The sequence below is a fragment of the Bos javanicus genome, chromosome 13 (assembly GCF_032452875.1).
Source record: "Bos javanicus breed banteng chromosome 13, ARS-OSU_banteng_1.0, whole genome shotgun sequence".
NCBI lineage: Eukaryota > Metazoa > Chordata > Mammalia > Artiodactyla > Bovidae > Bos > Bos javanicus.
The window spans coordinates 67,643,298-67,665,071 of record NC_083880.1 but is presented as its reverse complement, the minus strand read 5'-3'; the positions used below and the strand labels follow the sequence as shown (position 1 = coordinate 67,665,071).

General features: G+C 50.5%; 1 protein-coding gene across 2 annotated transcripts in view; it reads right to left on the bottom strand.

The window, feature by feature from the left end:
• PPP1R16B (protein phosphatase 1 regulatory subunit 16B) overlaps positions 1-21,774 on the bottom strand; it is a 107,887-nt gene that overhangs the window by 6,434 nt on the left and 79,679 nt on the right. For both annotated transcript variants that reach the window (XM_061437578.1, XM_061437577.1), the window contains exons 3-10: positions 17,517-17,587; positions 12,560-12,705; positions 10,162-10,265; positions 8,092-8,216; positions 3,983-4,108; positions 3,365-3,440; positions 2,622-2,751; positions 2,361-2,529 (exon numbers count right to left, since the gene is read on the bottom strand). In XM_061437578.1, the coding sequence (XP_061293562.1) occupies positions 2,361-2,529; positions 2,622-2,751; positions 3,365-3,440; positions 3,983-4,108; positions 8,092-8,216; positions 10,162-10,265; positions 12,560-12,705; positions 17,517-17,587 (947 nt within the window). The remainder of the gene's footprint in view (positions 1-2,360; positions 2,530-2,621; positions 2,752-3,364; positions 3,441-3,982; positions 4,109-8,091; positions 8,217-10,161; positions 10,266-12,559; positions 12,706-17,516; positions 17,588-21,774) is intronic.

Below are 21,774 nucleotides of genomic sequence, written 5' to 3'. Positions count from 1 at the left end.
GCATGCATCCGAATCCTCTGGAGGGCTGGTTAAAACACAGAGTGCTGAGTCCCAGCCCCAGGGTTTATGATTCAGTCCATCTCCTGTGGGGCCTGAGAACCTGCATTTCTCTTTTAATCAGAGGATAATTGCTTTACTATGTTGCGCTGGTTTCTGCCGAACATCAACATGCATCAGCCATAGGCATGCATATAGCCCCACCCCCTTGAACCTCCCTCCCACCCCACCCCCATCCCACCCCTCTAGATTATCACAGAGCACCAGGTTGAGCTGGGCTTCCCTGGTGACTCAGACAGTAAAGAATCTGCCTGCAATGCGGGAGACCTGGGTTCAAACCTTGTGTTGGGAAGATCCCCTGGAGGGGGGGCATGGCAACCCACTCCAGTATTCTTGCCTGAAGAATCCCCACAGACAGAGGAGCCTGGAGGGCTGTACAGTCCATGGGGTCCCAAAGAGTTGAACACGACTGAAGTGACTAAGCACACACTCATATCTTTGGGGTAGAAGGGCTGCCTGGAAGAGGGAACGTAGGAGCTTTCTGGGGTGACAGAAATGCGTGTACTTTCACCTAAAGGTACACATTGGAAAGAGGTCATTGAAAAATTCGTTTAAGATTTCTGTAAGTTATACAAGTTACACCTCAATCACAAAGAAAAGATAATTAAGCATATCGGGGAAGAATCTGAAATGTGATTTGATTTCAATCTACAACTCTTTTCTTTCCTAACCCCCAAGCTTAGGTGGGTAGAGGCAGAACTCGAGCTCCGAGTGTACAGGCTCCATCCCAATCAGCGTTTCAGTGGGGATTCTCTCTTTTTAAAAAAACACTTTGAATCAAATCTTTTTTAACATTTATTTGGCTGCGCTGGGTCTGTAGTTGTGGTTTATCCCCTGATCAGGGATCAAACCCAGGTCCCTTGCATTGGGAGCGAGGAGTCTTAGCCCTTGGACTACCAGAGAAGTCCCTCTTTTTGTTTTTTGTTTTTACTCTTTTTATTTTATATTGGAGTATAGTTGATTGACAATATTGTGATAGTTTCAGGTGGGCAGCAAAGGAACTCAGCTGTACATATCCATGGATCTATTCTCCCCCAAACTCCTCTCACAATGGAGATTCTTTAGAGCAGATGCCTTCACTCCTGGTGGGAACATGCCCTATGACAAGCCCTCACGTGACCTCCTTGTTCACGCAGGGAAGCAGGGTCCCACTGAGACATTTTGTATCCCTCCAAGCAACACTGGCTAGAAATGTTTTCCGCTGCTCTTTGTGTGATGGTAGAACCACAAAGGCACAGCACTGCTGGTATGGTCAGCCCCTCCCTTGTGCCCAGCAGTTCTGCTCTGGCCCCAAACTTGTATACTCCACTCAGCAAGAGTGCAGCCAGGCATGGACCTGAATGCATCGGTACTGAGTCAAATAGTGCCCCTCGAAACTCACATCCACCCCACATCTCTGAGTGTGACCCTATTTGGAAATAGGGTCTTCACACGTGTGATCAGTTACATTAAGATGAGGTCACACTGGACGAGGGTGGGCCCTAATCCAATGACTGGTGTCTTTCTAAGAGAAAACAGAGACACAGACCCACACACAAAGAAGGCCACGTGGAGACAGAGGCAGAGATTGGAGGCACGCGAGCAAAAAGCCAAGGAATGCCCGAGATGGCAGAAGCTAGGAGACAGGAATGGAGCAGAGTCCCCTTCCGATATCCAGAAGGAACCAAGCCTGGAGACACCTTGATTTTTAGACTTCTGGCTTCCAGAACTGGGAGAAAAGACATTTGTCTCGCTTCAAGCCACCTAGTTTGTGGTAATTCATTACAAAAGTTCTCAGAAAACAATACAGCATCTTCCTAGGAAAGCGGTTTAATGCCCAGACCAGTATCTACTCCTAGAGCCAGCTTCTTAGACGTTCTGCCAGCCCCTATACTTTTCAAAAATTTTCTTCCAACCCGATATCTCAACACAATTCTCAACATCTTGTTAGGTTCCCCCTAAAAAAGTTTTAACACCCTTCTCTCCCAGAGTTGCCGCCCTACTGAACCTTCTCCTCTGGGAAGCCAGAACAAAATCTCTCTCCTGCTGGAGCTCAAGCAGGCACATGGTGATCACTCACTCCCTGGAAGTTATGAGCCCCTACTGTGTGCCAATCACCCAGCTCTGATGTGAACACGTCCTACACTAGCCTCAATAACCACAGTAGGCACCCCCATCAGACAGGATCCAGCTGGTTTAAGGGCGATGGCCAGCTGACTTCCCTCCGAAGGCTCTGAGATAAAGAAGCAACACCAGGCTGGGGTTCCATCTGTTCCCCTCCCATGGCAGTGGTCACTGGGGCCAGGTGGGAGGCAAGCTCTCACCGGGTCCTTATTCTCTTGGTCTGTCCTGGTCTCCCTGATGTCCCCGTTGTAGGTGGAGTTCCGCTGATCCTCGGATGCACTCCGCTGCTGCCAGAGTATAGCCTCTCCCTCATACTCCTTCCTGTACAGGTTGGTCCTGTCGGACAGGCTTGCTCGACGTACCACCTTCCTAAGGGGAGAGGGAGGTGCTGGGAGGCTGCTTCCAGGCTCCATGGGCAGGAGCATCCTTGGGCGCCCCTGGCTGTCCTGCCCCCAACTCACCCTCGGCTGCCCGCGCTGGACGTCCTCCTGCTCAAAGATGACTTATGCCTCAGCTGCGACTTCATGATCACGTCGTGCTTGTGTTTCAGCTCCAACAGCAGGACTTTGAACTCCTCCTCTTCACACAGGTCTGAAAGGGTGGAGGAGTCCATGGTAGGGGACAGAGAAGGGGCTGGTGATCCCCGAGGGCCCCCCAGACCCACTGAAAATTCATATCTTCTGGGGTGTGGGTGGAGGGGAGAAAGCAGTGCCAGCCTTATTTCCTGGGCTTTAACCCAATCCTTAGAGGAGTGTAAGAAGAGGAAACCCCAGGTCCCATGCACAGTCCCCATTCACAGGTATGACTGAAGGATTCATAAACCTTTGATCACTTCCAAGAGGAGTTATCAATTCTCCAATGATATAAAATGTATCAAGAGAAACCAGAAGGTACCCCATAGAGCCCAAGCAAGACATTATGAAAAGAGCCTGAAATCATATATCCCCACCCACTCAATCCCTCTCATCCTTTAGTTCATCTGTCTACCTATTTGCGGAACCAGTCATCATAGGTTCATCCTCTGCCCACCCATCCTCTTATTTATTCATCCATACATTCACCCACTTATCCATCCATTAATCTACCACCCATTAATTTAATCATCAAACTATCCATCTACCATCTATCCAACCATATATTCAACCATTTATCCTTCACTCGTCAAAAAAATCAATGAGTGCAGGTGTGGTCCTTCTGAACTTACCAATTGGCATCTCGTCCATGGACGTCCTAGCACTGAGACTGGCCCCATGGGACACCAACAGCTCTGCCATCTGCATCTGAAACACAGGAAGAAGCCCGGGTTCCCCCCTGCCCATAGCTGAGAAAGCCTAGGAGTTGGAGACAGTGAGAGTTCAAAGCTTCTTAGGATATGATCCAAAGAATGGTAGGGCAAAGCTGACTCCCAGGGAAGGCTCTGCCCCCTAAAGCCAGGAACTCTGGCAAATGCAATGGGCTTGACACCTCCTCCAGCATGACTCAGCCATACCGAGGGACAGAAGGAGTCAGCTATAACTCCAGAGCTGTCAAATGTTTAAAGAGGAATGGCGAAAGCTACAGAGATTTCTATCTGGGAAACAAGTAGAAAAACTCAAGACAGGAATGTGGGAAATTTTCTAATTTGGCAAATTGGATTGTCATCTTGTTAGGACACAATTTGACAATCCTTTTTGTAAACTCCGTAGGTCTTTTCACATCCTACACACTAGCTGTAGTCAACACCCTAAGTAGGTCAGGTGTTCTTTTGAACCAACTTCCAGCCCAAAGGTCATCAGGTTGGCCGTAAGCTGGCCTCTCTCACAGCACTGTGGGTGACAATTACCTGTCCCCAGAAGGCAGCGGCGTGCAGCGGCTCCCAGCCATCCCAGTCCTTCACATCCACGCGTACACCATGATCCAGGAGGAGCTCGGCTGCCCGCAGGTATCCGTTGGCTCCAGCTATGTGCAGCTGAAGGAGAGGAAAGGGGTCAGCACTCCCCATGGGGGCTGGTCCCTCATGTGGAAGCAGGATAGCCCATGCCCCGGCCCAAGGCCCAGATCATACTTGGGGCCAGTAGAATGGAATCAAAGGAGGTGAAGATACCAGCCACGTTACAGAGCATTAGTAAGTCTGCAGTATGGAACTAGAAGGTAAGGGAGAAGGGGCTTCTCTTCTGTCTTCAAGCCCCTGTCGTTAAGGCATCAGCATTTATTGAGTGCTTACTCTGCACTGAGCCCTGTAGACGGGGTCTCAGAGGTCCAACAGAACACAGCCCTGATGGCCAGATGCCACGTCATCCAGGGGTCAGGTGGCTCTAAGTTTCTGGCAAACAGGTTTTGGGTTTTTTTGCTTTTTTTAATTTTCAGAAAAAAAAAAAAAAAAACAGGGTGTGATCTGGAACAGGCACACATGAAAACTGGTATCACTATCTGATTTATAAATGTTTGATGCTTGCCAACTATTAAGAATGACACACACAGCCAGCCAGATATTAAAAGCTGCAGGGCCAGGTACACAGCTGAGAATAAAAAGTTATGACTGGGAGAGTGATATTCATGGGTTTTTTGATTTTTTGTTTTACTAAAGTATAGTTGATTTACAGTGTTTCAGGTATACAGAAAAGCAATTCAGTTATTCATCTGCATATATTTTTTTCCAGATTTCCTTCCCCATTACAGGGGATTACAACTATAATTACGTTGAATATAGTTCTCTGTGCTACACAGTAGGACCTTGTTATTTATTATATAAATAGAAGTGATCATGTTAATAATAATAATGAGTTCATCACCAGAATCTATTGAGAGTTTACAGGCTCTGTGCTGAGCAGCTACATGCAGAATCTCATTTAGTCCTCCCAACAGCCCCCTGGGGAAGGTACGCCTCCCTGCTTCACTGGGAAGAACTGAGACCTAGTGTGTGCCCAGCCATGTGAGTGAAGCCACTCTGAGGCCAGCCTAAGAGGAGCAGACCCCTGTGTCTTCAGGGCTGAGCCACAGACCCAGAGCCCCATCCAGGGCGGGCAGTGTCCTGGCACAGCCTGGCCATAACTTCGTCCAGTCTTCATGCAGCGTCCAATCCAACTACCTGACTCAACTCTTGAGTGCTGGGCTGAGCAGGGACCCCTTTCTTAGAAAAGAGCATGAGGCACAAAAACCTAAAAAAGAGAACTACTTCCACTGCTGGATATATATCCAAAGAAAATGAAAACACGAATTCAAAAAGATACAGGCACCCCAACGTTCATAGCAGCATCATTTACAATTGTCAAGATATGGCAGCAACCTAAGTGTCTGTCAACAGATGAATGGATAAAGAAGGTGTGGTGTATATATAGACAATGGAATACTACTCAGTCATATAAAAGAATGAAATAATGGCATTTGCAGCAACATACATGGACCTAGAGGGTATTATGTTTCATGAAAGAAGTCAGCCAAAGACAAATACTCTATGTTATCACTTACATGTGAATTTAAAAAATAAATGAATGTATGTAACAAAACAGAAACAGACTCACTAATAGAGAGAGGGAAGGGAGGGGGGAAAGATAGGGGTAGAGGGCTGAGAGACACAAACTACTATGCATAAAACAAATAAGCAAAGTATATTGTACAGTACAAGAAAATATAGCCATTATTTTGTAATAATTTTTAATGGAGTATAATCTATAAAAAAATATTGAATCACTGTATTATACACCTGAAACTAGTATATGATAAAGCAACTATATTTCACTGAAATAAACAAATAATCAATTTTAAAAGTTTTATTTAAAAAAAAGAAGAAAGGGGGATGAGGCAGAGGGTGGGACTCAGGAACAGGGTGGGAGAAATCCAATGATCACATCTGGGCTACCAGATCAGGCCTGAGGGGCAGTGAGAGGGTGGGCCTCAGGAATAGGGTGGGAGAAATCCAATGATCACATCTGGGCTACCAGATCAGGCCTGAGGGGCAGTGAGGGAACTTGGTACTGCTGAGCCCTACCTGAAAAGCTGAAGATTCTGAGACCCTGAGTGCTCACAATCACATGGACCCCAAGCCTAGGACAGGATGGGCCCAGCCATGGGCAAGGTTGAGGGAGGCTTCCAAGGCCATGTTCTAGTTCTCAGTTTAGAGGCTGCAGAAGCAGACTTCCCCAATACTGAGCTGTATCATGCTATGAAAGCCTATGAAGAAAGATCAAGAAGGTTTCACTGACACTTGAATTGAAACAGTGAGTGAAGCAAATGAGGCAGATAGAGAGAAGATTCCATCATTCTCTATCTCCAGTGTCTAGTAAAGCATGTGGCACAGAGGATGTGTATGTTGATGATGGATGATGGATGGGTGGACCAATGGATGGATGGGTGGACCAATGGATGGATGGGTGAACCAATGAATGGATGGGTGAACCAATGAATGGATGGCTGGACCAATGAACTGATGGGTGGACCAATGGATGGATGGGTGAACCAATGGATGGATGGGTGGACCAGTGAATGGACGGGTGAACCAATGGATGGATGGGTGGACCAGTGAATGGATGGGTGGACCAATGGATGGATGGGTGAACCAAAGAATGGATGGGTGGACCAATGGATGGATGGGAGGACCAATGGATGGATGGGTGGACCAGTGAATGGATGGGTGAACCAATGGATGGATGGGTGAACCAAAGAATGGATGGGTGGACCAATGGATGGATGGGAGGACCAATGGATGGATGGGTGGACCAGTGAATGGATGGGTGAACCAATGGATGGATGGGTGGACCAGTGAATGGATGGGTGAACCAATGGATGGATGGGTGAAGTAATGGATGGATGGGTGAGCCAATGGATGGATGGGTGAGCCAATGGATGGATGGGTGAACTAATGGATAACCAGTGAATGGATGGGTGAACCAATGGATGGATGGGTGAAGTAATGGATGGATGGGTGAGCCAATGGATGGATGGGTGAACTAATGGATAACCAATGGATGGATGGGTGGACCAATGGATGGATGGATAAGTAATGGATGGATGGGTGAACCGATGGATGGATGGGTGGACCAGTGAATGGATGGGTGAACCAATGGATGGATGGGTGAAGCAATGGATGGATGAGTGAACCAAAGAATGGATGGGTGGACCAATGGATGGATGGATAAGTAATGGATGGATGGGTGAACCGATGGATGGATGGGTGGACCAGTGAATGGATGGGTGAACCAATGGATGGATGGGTGAAGCAATGGATGGATGAGTGAACCAAAGAATGGATGGGTGGACCAATGGATGGATGGGTGAACTAATGGATGGATGGGTGGACCAGTGGATGGATGGGTGAACCAATGGATGGATGGGTGGACCAATGGATGGATGGGTGAACTAATGGATGGATGCGTGAACCAAAGATGGATGGGTGAACCATAGGATGGGTGAACCAAAGATGGATGGGTCCCTGGGGTGTCTGGTCTCTGAAGTCAGGGAACCAGAAGAGAGGCTGTTGCATCAACATCAGGGACAGACAATGAAACAGGCACTGAGGTGGGAGAGGGTACACTGAGGCAGGAGAATGAATGGTGCAAAGCAAGATGGCCTGGATGAGTGGATGAATGTGGCACCCGTCTTGAAGCAGGAGACATCATGGGAGGAGGTGGAAATAATGAACTCAGAATGGACAACTGTAGCATGAGGTAAAGGAGGAGCTTGGAGACAGAAGAGGTGAACGGCAGAGCCAAGCCTCCCCAACCCAGAGCTCCCAACTCCCAGCCCCAGCTTCTCAAAGCAGCTGATCCCTGCTCTGCTAACTCTCCACATTCCAGGGGGGACCCTGTCCCCAAAAGGGGGAGGAAGTCCAAGGCTACGGACAGGGCCCCACTGTGTAGGCTTGACCTCCACCCAGTGCTGGCCCCGTTCAGCTCCGGCCGGTCTGGGTTCTGGTCCCAACCCCCCAGCCCAATCCAGCCTGGCCCCTCTCCTCACCAGTGTGGCCCCCTGGGCATCCACCCAATCAAGGTCCTGGCCAGCTGCGATCATACAGTGAATGTCTGAAATCATCTGCTGCTCGGGAGCTGCCCGCATCTCGTTGATTTTCTCCTGGGTGATGCCTGCAGTGGGGGAGAGGGGCACTGAGTCAGCATTCCCAGGCAGAGAACCCATGGGGGAGGGGAGTGAGGGCAGAGGGGGCAGGAATGACTCCTCTTTCCTAGGGTCTGCCGTCAAGTGGGTAGACAGACGTGCTCAGAGATCATTTCTCCCAGGCCCAGTGAAAATGAACACCACGTGTTGGGCCATGAACAAGAGCCTGGAATCCAGTTGGCACTGTATTAATATCAATGACTGTTACGTACACAGCTCTTCTACTTGGCAGTCCCGACCACCCACCTACCCACCTCCGGCTGCTCAAATTCCTGGTTCGTCTCATCCTTTAGGTCCAGCCTGGATCACCTCCTCAGCTGGCCTCCCCTGCCTGCTCTATCTGACCATGTCTCTGTTCATTTCTTCCACTTCATCCAGAGCTGTGTTTGCAGCACCAGGCACCAGGCATGCTCAGTGAATCTCTATCACGGCCACGACTGAATTACTGAATATATCACTTCTGAATGGAGAGCTGAATAAATCGAGGTGGAGGGACTCAGAGACACATTTTCAAACCTGAATCTCTGGCTAAAATTTAAGTGTTACTGGCAGCTACTAAGGAGAGAGTGATTGCTCTGAAAAAAAGGTCCATGAGAGCAAGCATTCTTGGATAGAACTCAGGGGAGGTCTGTAAACTTGAAGGGAGAAAAAGAATGATCTATTTTCACTAATTTTTTATTTGTTTAATTTTTATTTGTTTGTCTCTTTTTGGCTGTGCTGTGTCTTTTTCGCTGGGTGCGGGCTTTCTCTAGTTGCGGCAAGTGGGATCTACTCGCTAGTTTCGGTGTCTAAACTTCTCAATGTGATGGCTTCTTGTGTTGGAGAGCAGGGACTCTGGTGCACAGGGGCTTAGTTGTTTAGGGGCATGTGGAATCCTCCTGGACCAGGACGTCCCCTGCCTGCCAATGCATTCTTGGATTCTTATACACTGGACCACCAGAGAAGTCCTATTTTCACTAACTTTTCAATGAGATATAGCATTTCCTTCTAGTCCAAATTCACAGCAGAATTGGCAGTGCCCATGACTTTGTCACCAACAGAAACTATAGGTATTTTCACATCATGCTATCTTATTGTTTCATGAATCAATGAAGTTTCTATATTACACATTTAAAAGTATTTGGTGAGCCTTACTTTAATAGCAGTGGTTTCCTTTATAATCCTATGGCTTTGATAACTCCATTTATAAGTACAGAAGGGGTGGGTTCATAGATTCACCAGACTGGCACAAAAATTATTAGGAAGTTCTACAGAAAGTGGACAGGGAAAGCTCCAGAGCCAGGGAATGGGCAGGCCAAAAGGGAGGTTCCTGCAGCTATCTGGGCAGAAACACAAGGGCAGAGATGAGGGGAGGACCTTAGACTGCAGTCCAGGGTCTGGATTTGAGATGTATTTCTAAAGAGGAGGCCTTTCAGGAGCATGTACTGGGGTGGCGGGGGCGGGCTGGTCTCTGCTGTATTTGTTTCCTCTCTGAAGCTCATTTGTGAGCCGAGAACAGCCCACATCTTGTTTATCCGGGGTCCCTGGCAGCCCAAGTGGTGCCTGGCACAGAGCAGGCAGCCGTGAATGTTCTTGACTTTGTATTTTCCCAAATGGGAATATATCTTTATTGTGAATGTTTTGAATTGAACTGTCACAGCTGATGAAGAGACGGGGCCAGCTGAGGCTGCCCATGCGTGTGGGCGACACAGATGACAGCCACGCCCCTCCTTGTGCACAGCTCGTTTTCCAGGCTTGTTCTGTGTTCAATCTTGTCCATCACATGGGTAACAACCATCGTGGGGTCCTGTCCCAGTTCCTGAGCACTAAGCGATGGGCACGTCTCTAGGTAACTTGTTCACCTGCACTGATCTGAGAGAAGCTCGCCACAGCCCCACACCCAGCCCACTTCACAGCCGGCGGCCCTGTCCTTACCCTGGTACGCCATGCACGTCTCGATAACATCCAGGGTGGGCTCATCCTCACAGAGGTCATAGGGCATGTTCCCATCGGAGTTGACAGCGAGCAAGTCGGCTCCACTGCAGAGAGAGGACCAGGGTGAGGGCCAGGAACGTGCAGAGGGTTGGTCTGACTGTCTCCACTGTCCAGCCTCTCACCCACACCCCGCTGTGCACCCCAACACCCACAACCCAACCACGGTGCAGCCCAGCAAGGACTGCATCTCCAGGGTCTCAGGGGTCCTGGGGGGGAAGGGGCCACAGTCCCAGGATAGCTGTGCCTCTTTCCCCAGCTTCCTCCTCTGCTGAACCAGCAGGTGGGCACTTGAGGATAGATGTCAAATAAGAAAAGACAAAGTTAATGGTGGTAGCACTACTTCCCAAGCATCTGCTAGGAGCCAGGCTTGATCTAAGCCCTTTACATCATCTGATATAATCCTCATAATAGTCTTCTTGGTTCAGTATTATTGGCCCCATCTCACTCAAGGGAAAACAAGATTCAGACAGGGTCAGTTACTTGCCTGAGGTCACATAGCTAGGATGTAAGAGGTTCAAGACGGAAACCCGGCTCTTTCATGGGCCAGCTCTTTTTACTTTTCCCTGTCCTATTTCAATATTAGACCAAGTGCAGAAACACCCAAGGATACCCCCAATTCCTCCTTTAAGTCCCTGCCCCAAAGGGAAACCAGGACGAGGCAGGAGAGAGCCTTGGGACCCCGTGGGAGAATTCCCCTTTGGGGCCAGTGGCTCCCAAATGCATGGTCCTGGGCTGCCCTGTGGCAGAATCACTCAGATGCCACTGAAATAAAATGAAGCTTCCTGGACTCCACTCTAGACCTCCTGAAACAGAGTCTCTCAAGAGGATGGGGCGGGGTTGAGGATTACACATTTTAAACCCATGATTCTGGTACAGATTGGCGCTGGGGACTGGCACCATGCTGGTATCCTCTCCCTTTTCCTCTCGCATCACCTCTGATTGAATGGTAGCCATCTGATGCCCCTGCAGACTTAGCCACACCCAGGTGTTCATCAGAGGTGTGGGCACGGGCCACCTGCCAGTCCTCTGGCCTAACAGCCCTCCCCGGGGACCTCTCTGAGCTCCTGTGTGCTCTTGGGTAAGCTAATCCACCTCTCTGAGCCAGGGAAGCATCTCTTTTCACCCGAGTAGCCACCCAATGGGCCCTGGCTGCTCTGCTGAGACCTCCGCCAAAGGCCACTTTCCCTTGGCCGCTATACCTGAATCCCTGTGCTCAGATGCTTTCCTGGGACTCCAGCCACCATTGATCTCACTTTGTCTCGGTTCTGGGACTGAAATCACCTGATTTCCTGCTGAGTTTCTCAGGACTTTTGTGTCCCTGAGTGTTCAGTGCCCAGCACAGGGCTTGGCCCAGCTCAAATGCCCACCAATCATTAGATGAGTTCAATGAAATACACTTGAAATTCAAGATTGCCTCTTCCCTGTGTTTGCAGAGCCTGAGCAGACTGGAAAGAAGTTCCGGGTGGGGGAAGACTGTTCAGAACTCTACAGAGGGAAATGGCCTTATTCCTGGAGAAGACATTGCTACATGGTGTCCCCCAAAGTAGGTTCTGCCCCAAAGAAAAGCATGTGGATGGGATTTGAGGGGGCAGAGCCAAGGAAAAATGCCTGCTTTTTCATAGCAAGAAAAACAGCAACAACACATAAGTATGGAGATGAATGCAGACTCATGGGGACAGACAGAGAAAAAGAGATGAAAAGAAAGAGAATCTTACCCTGATACAAAGCCAGAGACAATACAAGAAAACTACAGACCAATATCCCTTATGAACAGTGATGCAAAACTCCTCAAGAAAATACTAGCAAACCAAATTCAGCAGCATAGTAGAAGGATTATATGCCATGGCCAAACGGGATTTATTCCTGGAATGCATAGATGGTAAACTGTGCTGTGTATTTTATGACCATCATATCGGGAGAAAGGAAGAGAATGAAAAGAGAGAGAACGTGAATTAAGAGAGACACGGGGGAAAAGACAAAGTGAGATCAAGGAGGAAAGAAGAGACAGAAAGGGAAGACAGGAGAGAAAGACACAGGGATGGAAGGGAATGTGGGGAGAAAAGGGAAACAGGAGAGAAAGACACAGGGATGGAAGGGAATGTGGGGAGAAAAGGGACAGGCAGCAAAGAGGCAGGAAAAGAGAGAGAGATGAAAGTCCCCCTATAAACACACCGAAAACAAGGGCCCAGAAAAACACCAAAGGCGTGCTCACGGCTGATTCATGTCAGTGTATGGTAAAACCCACCACAGTATTGTAAAGCAATTAGCCTCCAATTAAAATAAATAGATAAACCGAAGGCGGAGGGAAGGCTGCGCCTGGGGAGAGAGGGGCACGTACTACTGAACGAGGATTTTCACCAGGTTAATGTGGCCGCAGGTGGCCGCGGCGTGCAGGGGCGTCCACAGCTCGTTGTCCTTGGCGTTCACGTTGGCACCGTGCGAAAGGAGCAGCTTGACAATTTCCTCAAAGTTGTCGATGCAGCACTGCAAGGTGGACACAGGCAGGGTCAGCTCCGGGCAGGTCACGGTGAGGGCACACCCAGTTCCCGACAAGGACAGCGGAGCCAAGCTGCCTGGGTTTGAATCCAGCTCCATTACGTGTGTGCTGTGTGATCACGGGCAAGCCACGTAACCTTTCTGAGCCTGTTTCCTTGTGAGTAAGTTAATAATGTACAAGATAAAAATATAAAAGCAATATAAAGTCAGCTGTAAGATGCTTCGCAAATGTTGGTGGAATGGGATGAAATTTCGAACAAGGCTTTAAAACCTTTCCTTTTTAATTTCGGAAGGCTTTCTTCAAACAAAACTGTAAGGAGAACTTTAAGTTAGATAGCCAATAAATTCAAGCAGGGAGGCTCAGGCTGAATGAAGCTGGGGTGTGTGTGGGTGGGGTCCCCCTCCCCATCAGTGGCCCCCCTAGATTATAGTTTGAAACCTCTGACTTAGGAATTTCTGACCCAGAAGCTAGTTCTTGGGGAAGTCCCAAGTCATGAAGCCTCCCCCTAAAAACCCAGCTCCGCCCAAGGGCTCTACTGGGTCCTGACAGAGTCCCTGTGAGGAAAGAGCCATGTCTGTCCTCCCACTTCTCCACATGTGGGTCAGCCCCAATGAGAAGGCAGCTTACAGAGAGATACTGGGCTCCAAAAGCCACTGAAGCCCCCAAACTCCAGCGAGGGAGAGTGAAAGATTCCAAGGAGACAGAGGGAGCTCAAGCTGGGGCCATGAGCAGAGAGAGGTGAGGATAGAGGAGGCAGAAGACGGGGATCCACTTTGCAGGCTGCAGGAAGGATCTCAGATGACCGCCGGAGAAATCAGCAGGGGACAGGGCAGCAGACCTGTGGCTCAGAACTGCCCATCCAGGGACGGCTCTGCCCTCAGTGCGTGGGAGACACTGCAGAGTTATACTCAGAGGAGCAGCACCTCTGACTATTTGTTTTTTAAAAAAAGTCCCTCCTCCAGCTGCATGTGGAGAACAGACTTCCATCACAAGCTTCTGGAGGGAGAAGAGGGAGAGTGAGGAACTATGTCAAAATCACCCCCATTTAAGAGATGATGGCAGCCTGACCTACAGAAGTGACCGCAGGCATGGGGAGAAGTGACTGGATGCTAGCAGAAAGAGCGGGGGCACCTGTGGGAGCCCAGGGCCTCAGGGGGGTGCGGGGACGGGGTGGCACCACGGCCCCCACCCCCATTCCCTGCAGAACCAGGGGTCAGAGGGACGTCCTCGGTGGTCCAATGGTTAAGACTCCAAGCACCCAGTGCAGGGGACCTGGGTTCATTCCCTGGTCAAGGAACTAGATCCCTCATGCCACAACTAAAAGATCCTGCATTCCACAAGTAAGACCTGGTGCAGCCAAATACATACTTACATACATACCAAATACATACATCCATACATACCACACACATACACACCAAATACACACATGCATACGTACCAAGCACACATATACATACCAAACACACACACATACACACAAAATACATGCTTACATACATAACAAATACGTGCATGCATACATACATACCAAATACATACATATATATTTTAAAAAGAAAAAAAGAATCGGGGGTCAGCCCTGGACATATGAGACATATAGGAAATGAGAAGAGATGGTGCCAGGTTCTCTTTATGCACCATCTGACCTGGGGTTGGCTGGGTCTGGGGGCATCTCTCCAGATAGGAGAGTCAAGGGTGACCCAGTGGAGCAGAGCACTGCCTCAGGTGGTCGAGAGAAACATGCAGTGGCATGGTACCGCCAGCAGAGGGCGCCAAAAGCACCAGAGTGAAGCAGTCTGGAAAGGCGAGGGTCCCCCGGTGGGCGGTCACTGGCAGATGAGTTTGGGATGGCCTGGTCCATAGGAGGAGCCAGGAGCAGCCCAGACTGTAGGGTGAGGGGACAGGAGGGCCAGAGATCCCACCACGAGGGGCTGCAGAAATAAGACAGGCAGGGCGGTGGACAGGTGGAACGATTACGCACATAGAATTGCAGTCGTGTGAGAAAGATGCCCAGGGGCTGGGTCAGTTTGCAGCTGGGAAACTCGACCTGAGTACGGGCTGGGTTGGGACCTGGGTGCAAGAGTGCAGTGGGGGCTGGTACGTGGTGGAGGGGGGCAGCGTCCTCGCCCACATTCCCCAAGGTGGGCCATAGCACCTGGCACCGATGACTCCTCCCGCCCCCTCACTTCCCACGTTCAATCCATCACCGGCTCGCGTCTCCTGACTGCTGTCCCCATCCCCACTGCCCTGGCCGAGGCTTCATCATCTCTCTCTTTCTCCCTGTCACTCCCCTTTCACACACCCTCAGCCAGAGAGAGCTTCCTTGTTAACCCAGGCATGCTGCTCTCCGTTTACAAAACCTCTGAAGGCTCCCTGTTGCCAAAAGCAGAAAATCCATAGGAAGCTCTTGTCACTGTGCTCCTTCATTGTCCTGGAGCAGTAGTGATGATGACAATGACAACAATAACAACAGCCCCAGAACAGCAGTAATAGTAACAGGTCACATTGCCAATAATAGGAGTTAATGCTTTTTGAGGAGTTACTAGGGCCATGCACTTTGCTAACTTTTGGCCATGCATTGCCTCAGTGAATCCTCAGGAAAACATTTTCAGGGCTCCGTAGCCATGTAGGGCTAGAAGCTACAGAACTGGACAATGTCCATACACAGAACATGTCATCATCATAAAGGTTGTATTGGACGGTGCTGCCCTGAACCTCAGTTTCCTGAGCTGTAAAAATGGGGATAATAGTATTTCAAAGAGTTCTTGTGATGATCAACCCACACTTCACATATGTGAAGTGGTTTTGTTAAGAAGTGAACATATGACAGATTTTCATAATAATGAATGAAAATCATTCAATCGTATCTGACTCTTTGTGACCCCATGGACTGCAGCCCACCAGGCTCCTCTGTCCATGGAATTTTCTGGGCAAGAATAATGGAGTGGACTGCCATTTCCTTCTCCAGGGGATCTTCCCAACCCAGGGATTAAACCTGGGTCTCCCGCATCGCAGGCAGATTCTTTTCCATCTGAGCCACCAGGGAAGTCCCTCCATAATAATAATATGTAATATTTATCCAGTGTCAGATGATGCCTATAGGGTTTTGTATATTTATTTAATCTTCACAACAATCCAGTGACATGGGTACTTGTTATGCCTCTTTTACAGATGAGGAAAATGAGGCACAGAGAGCTTAAGCAACTTGCCCAAGGTCACACAGCTAGACCCTGTGGATGCATGAAGCCCCATGAGACAGAAGAGAAGCCAAGAGGACACACAGGGAGCTCCCAAGCCAATGGCTGAGGGTGGGGACTTGCCCCCGGGGCTTATGGGTAGGGCAGTGGCTACCTTTCCCGCCCTCAGAGGGAGATGGAGAAGGTCTCGCCAGCCCAGGCTTCCAGAGCCTGGCCAGGCCACCTTCAAGTCCACCTGCTCTGAAACTTGGGCCAGGGCACAGGGAGGTTCAGCGTGTTCAGTCATTAACTCAGCAGGCACATATTGAGCACCTACTTTATGCCAACACGGTGGGGGACAAAGTGGATACACCAATGAGAAAGAGACATGATAAGCTCTGCCCTCATGCAGTGCAGAGTCTTGGGTAACCAGAGACCAACACTAAATGGTCCCACTAATGGCTGGAAAGCGTCCCTGATAGCTCAGTTGGTAAAGAATCTGCCTGCAGTGCAGGAGACCCCGGTTCGATTCCTGGGTCAAGAAGATCCACTGGAGAAGGGATAGGCTACCCACTCTAGTATTCTTGGGCTTCACTTGTGGCTCAGCTGGTAGAGAATCTGCCCGCAATGCAGGAGACCTGAGTTTGATCCCTGGGTTGGGAAGATCCCCTGGAGAAGGGAACGGCTATCTACTCCAGTATTCTGGCCTGGAGAATTAAGAGTCAGATGCGACTGAAAGACTCGCACTTTCACTTTCACTGGCTGGAATGACAGAGGCGCTCAGAGGATGTAACAGCACAGCTCTCAGACTCTAGCTGTGCATGCACCTCAACACTGGGTGAGATGCAATGGGGAGCAGAGAGTGTGTGCAAAGGACCGAAAACTCAAGTAGCTGAAGGCCTGGCGGTCAGCATGGCCGGCTCGGCAGGGCACTGGGGTGCTCCTTACCCTTAGTGTTATGCGAAGACATGGGACTGCTCTGAGTAACATCAGCAGATGTTGGGTCTGAGCATCCCTGCGGCCACAGCACGGAGGGTGGATCAGGGCAGGATGCCTGAATGCTGGGGCCCAAGGAAGGGGCTGCTGCAGCATGAGATGATGAGAAATGTCAGCCAGAGCAGCCCCTCCTCAGCAAAGCGGGGGTCTGGGCCCATCTCACTGCCCTAAAGAGGCTGTGTGTTATGACAGCACACGGTTCCTGGCCAGAGTCCAAAGCAGTGTGACCTTAGGCAGGTCCCATAACCTCCCTGTCAATCACTGCTGTCAGCAGGGTGGTCGGATGCCTTGGTGGGTGTGAACAAATGTGCTTCGTATACTGTCAAGCTCCGAACAAACTTGCTTTGTGTGTCAAACACTTTGCCAGGCAGCGACGATGCAGCGGACAAAGGCTCCCTGTCCCCGGAGGCAGTGTGTGCGCCATGCACGTGGGCACGGGGCTCTGTGGGCGTGTCTGTAACAGACACACTCGTCTCCAGGGCAGACAAGAGCCTTTCAGAAGTGGCAGCTGCAGCTCCCCTCCCCCTCCTCCCTGAGGGTCCTGGGCAGGAAAAAGCAGGGAGGGAGATGGGGCATGTGTCTAGGTGGCGAGCAGGGAGTCAGGGGTCCTAGCAGGTCCTCACCTGGTGCAGGGCGGTGAGTCCATCTTCGTTGCACAAATCAGGGCTGACCTTATTCTTCAGGAAGTAGCGCACTGCAACAGAGGGGAAGAGGTGACTGTCTTGTCACACACTGCATGTGCAGGGGTGGGGGGACCCAGGTAAGACCCACTGTCCCCCCGGTCCTGGCACCATCAGTCGTATTTACTCCTTACAAACCTCCTGCCTCTATCCTCCCCGACCCGCTCAAACCTTAGTTCGCATCCTGGACCCAAGTGCAAAGGGAAAGATGCGGGGGTCTGCACACACATACAGATACAACTTCTTTACATTCAAGTCTACCCGCTCAGAGACTTGGACCACGGCACAGGGAGGCATCAGTGAGTTCATTCATTAAGTCAGTATGCACATATTAAGCACCTACTGTATGCCATCGTGGGGTAGAGTGGTGAGATACACCAAGGAGCAAGAGACATGGATTCTGCCTTCGTGCGGCTCAGAGTTTGGGAAATGAAAGACCGACATCCAATGAGAAGATCCAGCAGCCCTGCAAGACCCTTCACAGACCTCCGTTCCTGGTCAGTCTCCAGGCAGGCCACTCCCACAGGGTGAGGTGTCCCTGAGGCCAGTGGGATGAAGCCCATGGTTTCCTTTCTGGTCCATCTTACCCTTCCCTGTTCACATGGCTCCAAAGCCGAATGTAGAGCCTGCGCAAGCCTGTCCCCAGATCCAGCTTCCCAAGGGTGGACCATGCAGCAAGAAAGTGCACCTCTAGGCTGAAGGGGCGACCACAGGATGGCTGTTTGCAGAGCCAATGGAGGAACTTGGCTACACAAGCTGGCTGAGGCCCTCATGATGCAGAGAAAGCCAGGGACAGAGGCCAGGGTCCTGCAAGTGCAGGAGCAGGCCGGCCCTGGCCCCTGGGAGCCCCTCCCATGCCCACCTAGTCTGAAAGTGTGAGTCAGCTGTGTCCGACTCTCTGAGACCCCATGGACAGAGAAGCCTGGTGGACTACAGTCCATGGACCCTATGGACCCTAGGAACCCTATGGACCGTAGCCCACCAGGCTTCTCTGTCCATGGGATTCTCCAGGCAAGAATACTAGAGTGGGTAGCCATTCCCTTCTCCAGGGGGGTCTTCCCGACCCAGGGATCTGGTCTCCCTCATTGCACGCAGATACTTTTATCATCTGAGACACCACCTCGTCTGGCTCCCTCAAAACACTAGCCGAAGTGCGCCTCCCCTAATGCCCATGGGGGGGGCGGTGTCTCTGCGCCACCACCCACACGCTGGGGCAGGGCCACTGTGGTTTCCTAGCCGATTTGCCTCTGCTGTGGGGGGACAAACTCGAGTGAACTGTGAAGGATAGAGGGCAGGTCATCCATTCTGTACGCTGAATATCCGCTGGGCAACCCCAGAGGGTGCGGGGGAGGGAGATGAGGTCTCCGGAACCTCAATGGGATGGGGGCTGTCTTCATTAGGCGCAGATCCAGGAACCACAGGCCCGGCAGCACCCTTGGCCTGAGTGTGACCAGAGGTCCCTGCGAGGGGGAGGCTGAGGTCTCCACCCAACTTCCTGGCAAGAGGTGACATCTCCCACACACTTGCCCAAGATGCTTTCATCACTGCTGGGGGTCAGGGGGACAAGGGGCTTATATATGGTTTACACTCAGGTCCTCTAGAGCTGCCCTGTCCACTAGGGAACCACTGGCCACAGCGAACTCTTGGGGTTTTTCAAACGTTAACTTGTAAAAATTCAAAATTCACTTCCCTCAGTCACTCTGGCCACATTTTAAGGACTCAAAAGCAAAAGTGTTAGTTGTTCAGTTGTGTCCGACTCTTTTGCAACCCCATGGACTGTAGTCCGCCAGGCTCCTCTGTCCATGGAATTCTCCAGGCAAGAGTACTGGAGTGGGTTGCCATTTCCTACTCCAGGGGATCTTCCCAACCTAAGGATCGAACCCAGGTCTCCCGCATTGCAGGCAGATTCTTTACCATTTGAGCCACCAGGAAAGCCCCCAACAACTACAGGTGGCTACCATATTAGAAGGAAATGGCAAGCCATTCCAGTATTCTTGCCTGGAGAATCCCAGGGACAGAGGAGCCTAGTGGGCTGCCCTCTATGGGGTCACACAGAGTCGGACATGACTGAGGTGACTTAGCAGCAGCAACCATATTAGAAAGTGCACAAATAGAACATTTCCCATCTTCACAGAAAGTTCTATTGGACATCACTGCTTTGGGGCATTACACAAGGAAATTAACTGCATCACCAACTGCTCAGAGCCTTCCGTGGCTCCCTACGGCTCTGGAAACAAGTGCAAAACCCTGACGATGGTGTAGAAGGTCCACATGATGTGTGCCCTGTCTGCAGGCCTCCATCTCGCACAGTTCCAGGGGGACCATTCATTCACATTGTGGCCTGTGAGAACGGCACCCTCTTAGGGCAGAGGAGTTCGTTCAGCTGTATACGGCACTCCCAACTTACCCGCCTCTCCAGTCTTTTTCTTAAATTTCAAACACCTTTCACAATAGTCTTTCGTCAGCTACAGAGTCACCAAATCTCCTTTGATTTCTGAGCTTTTGCACTGCCTGTTTCCATTACCTGGACAACTCAGTCACCCATGCGTGCATGCATCCATCCATCTAGCCTCACCCACTCATCCACCCATCCACCATCCATCACCCACCTGCATCCATGCATCCATCCAGCCATCCACCCACCCATCCACCATCCATCCATACACCCACCAGCATCCATTCATCCATCTATTCATCCACCCATCCACCATCTATCCACCCACCCTCATCCATTCATCCATCCAGTCATCCACCCATCCACCAATCATCCATCCACCCACAGCCATGCATTCCAACACACACACACACACACACACACACACACACACCCCTGTCTCACTCCTCATCCTTTACATCTCAGCTAAAACTTCCCAGATGAAGCCACTCCCCCGTTCTGCACACCCACAGCATCTACACATCTCGTATATAGCCTTAGCACAACCATAATTACATAACTATCTGGATAATCATGGTGGGCTTTGGGTCTGTCTGCTGTGACCTGGCACTCACTGCTGAGGTCTGGCACACAGTTAATCCTCAACAAGCCTTCCAGGACCCTGACTTACTTGGTGGCCTCCTAGCTCAGTCTAAGGACACAGCTTATCCATCTTTCAGCACAGCAGACCACCCTGTAGGGCTGTCCCGAATGGCTCACGTCTACAGTATTCAGCGCGGCCCACAGGGTCTTCCTACCAGGATGCACAGTACCGGTCTCAGCCTCAAGGCCATATTGAGAACATTATGGCAAAGCCACTGATCACTGTGGCCCAGCCTATCCACAGGCCACAGGGGTGTCCTGGGCCTGACAGCTGGCCTTTGGAAGAGAAGTGACCACAGTGTCCCTGTGCATCATGGATGGTTCTGGAAGGTTCTGCTCCCATTAGGCCAGGGTTCAGATCCTTTGGGGGTGGCTGGTGAACTAGGATTCCGGTCCAGGAGACACTCTTTGAGGCAGAAATTAAGCGTCGGCTGCCTAAAGCAGTCTTTGTGTGCAGTAATTATTAGGGTGTTCTCTGTGCGATGTGGGAACCTAAGACATATAATTACTCCAATGTCGGGCAGTTATTTTCAGCCCAAGAGGTGGGACAAGTCATCTCCGTCTCTAAGGAGCCGTCGACAGTCATGATCCAAGGTCCCCCTCTGTTGGTTCTACTTGTACTTTAGTTGGGAGCCTGGTTCTGGACACAACCCGCTGGAGCAAAGACTCCACCATCCAGGACCTAGCCAGGCTTTCCTGCCTCTGGGGTTCAACAATAAAACGATTCTTCTGGACTTCCCTGGTGGTCCAATGGTTAGGAATCTGCCTGCCAATGCAGGGGACGTGGTTTGAGTCTCTGGTCTGGGAAAATTCCACTGCCGCAGGGCAGCTAAGCTCATGTGCCACCACCACTGAGTCCACAACTCTAGAGCCCGTGCTCTGCAACGAGAAGCCACCGCAATGAGAAGCCCGCACGCCGCAACTAGAGGGAAGCCCCTGCTCATCGCAGCCAGAGAAAGCCCTCTTGCAGCAATGAAGACCCAGTGCAGCCAAAAATAAATAAAAAAATTTTAATGTTAAAAAATGATTCCTCTACTCCTCTACCAACACTGTCTTTTTACTGAGCCCCTCCTATGCACCCGGGTCGATGCAGAACTGCTTTGTTTCATGGGTTCACGTCTAATCACTCCTCCTATGGAGAAAAGGAAAGTACAGCTCACCGCC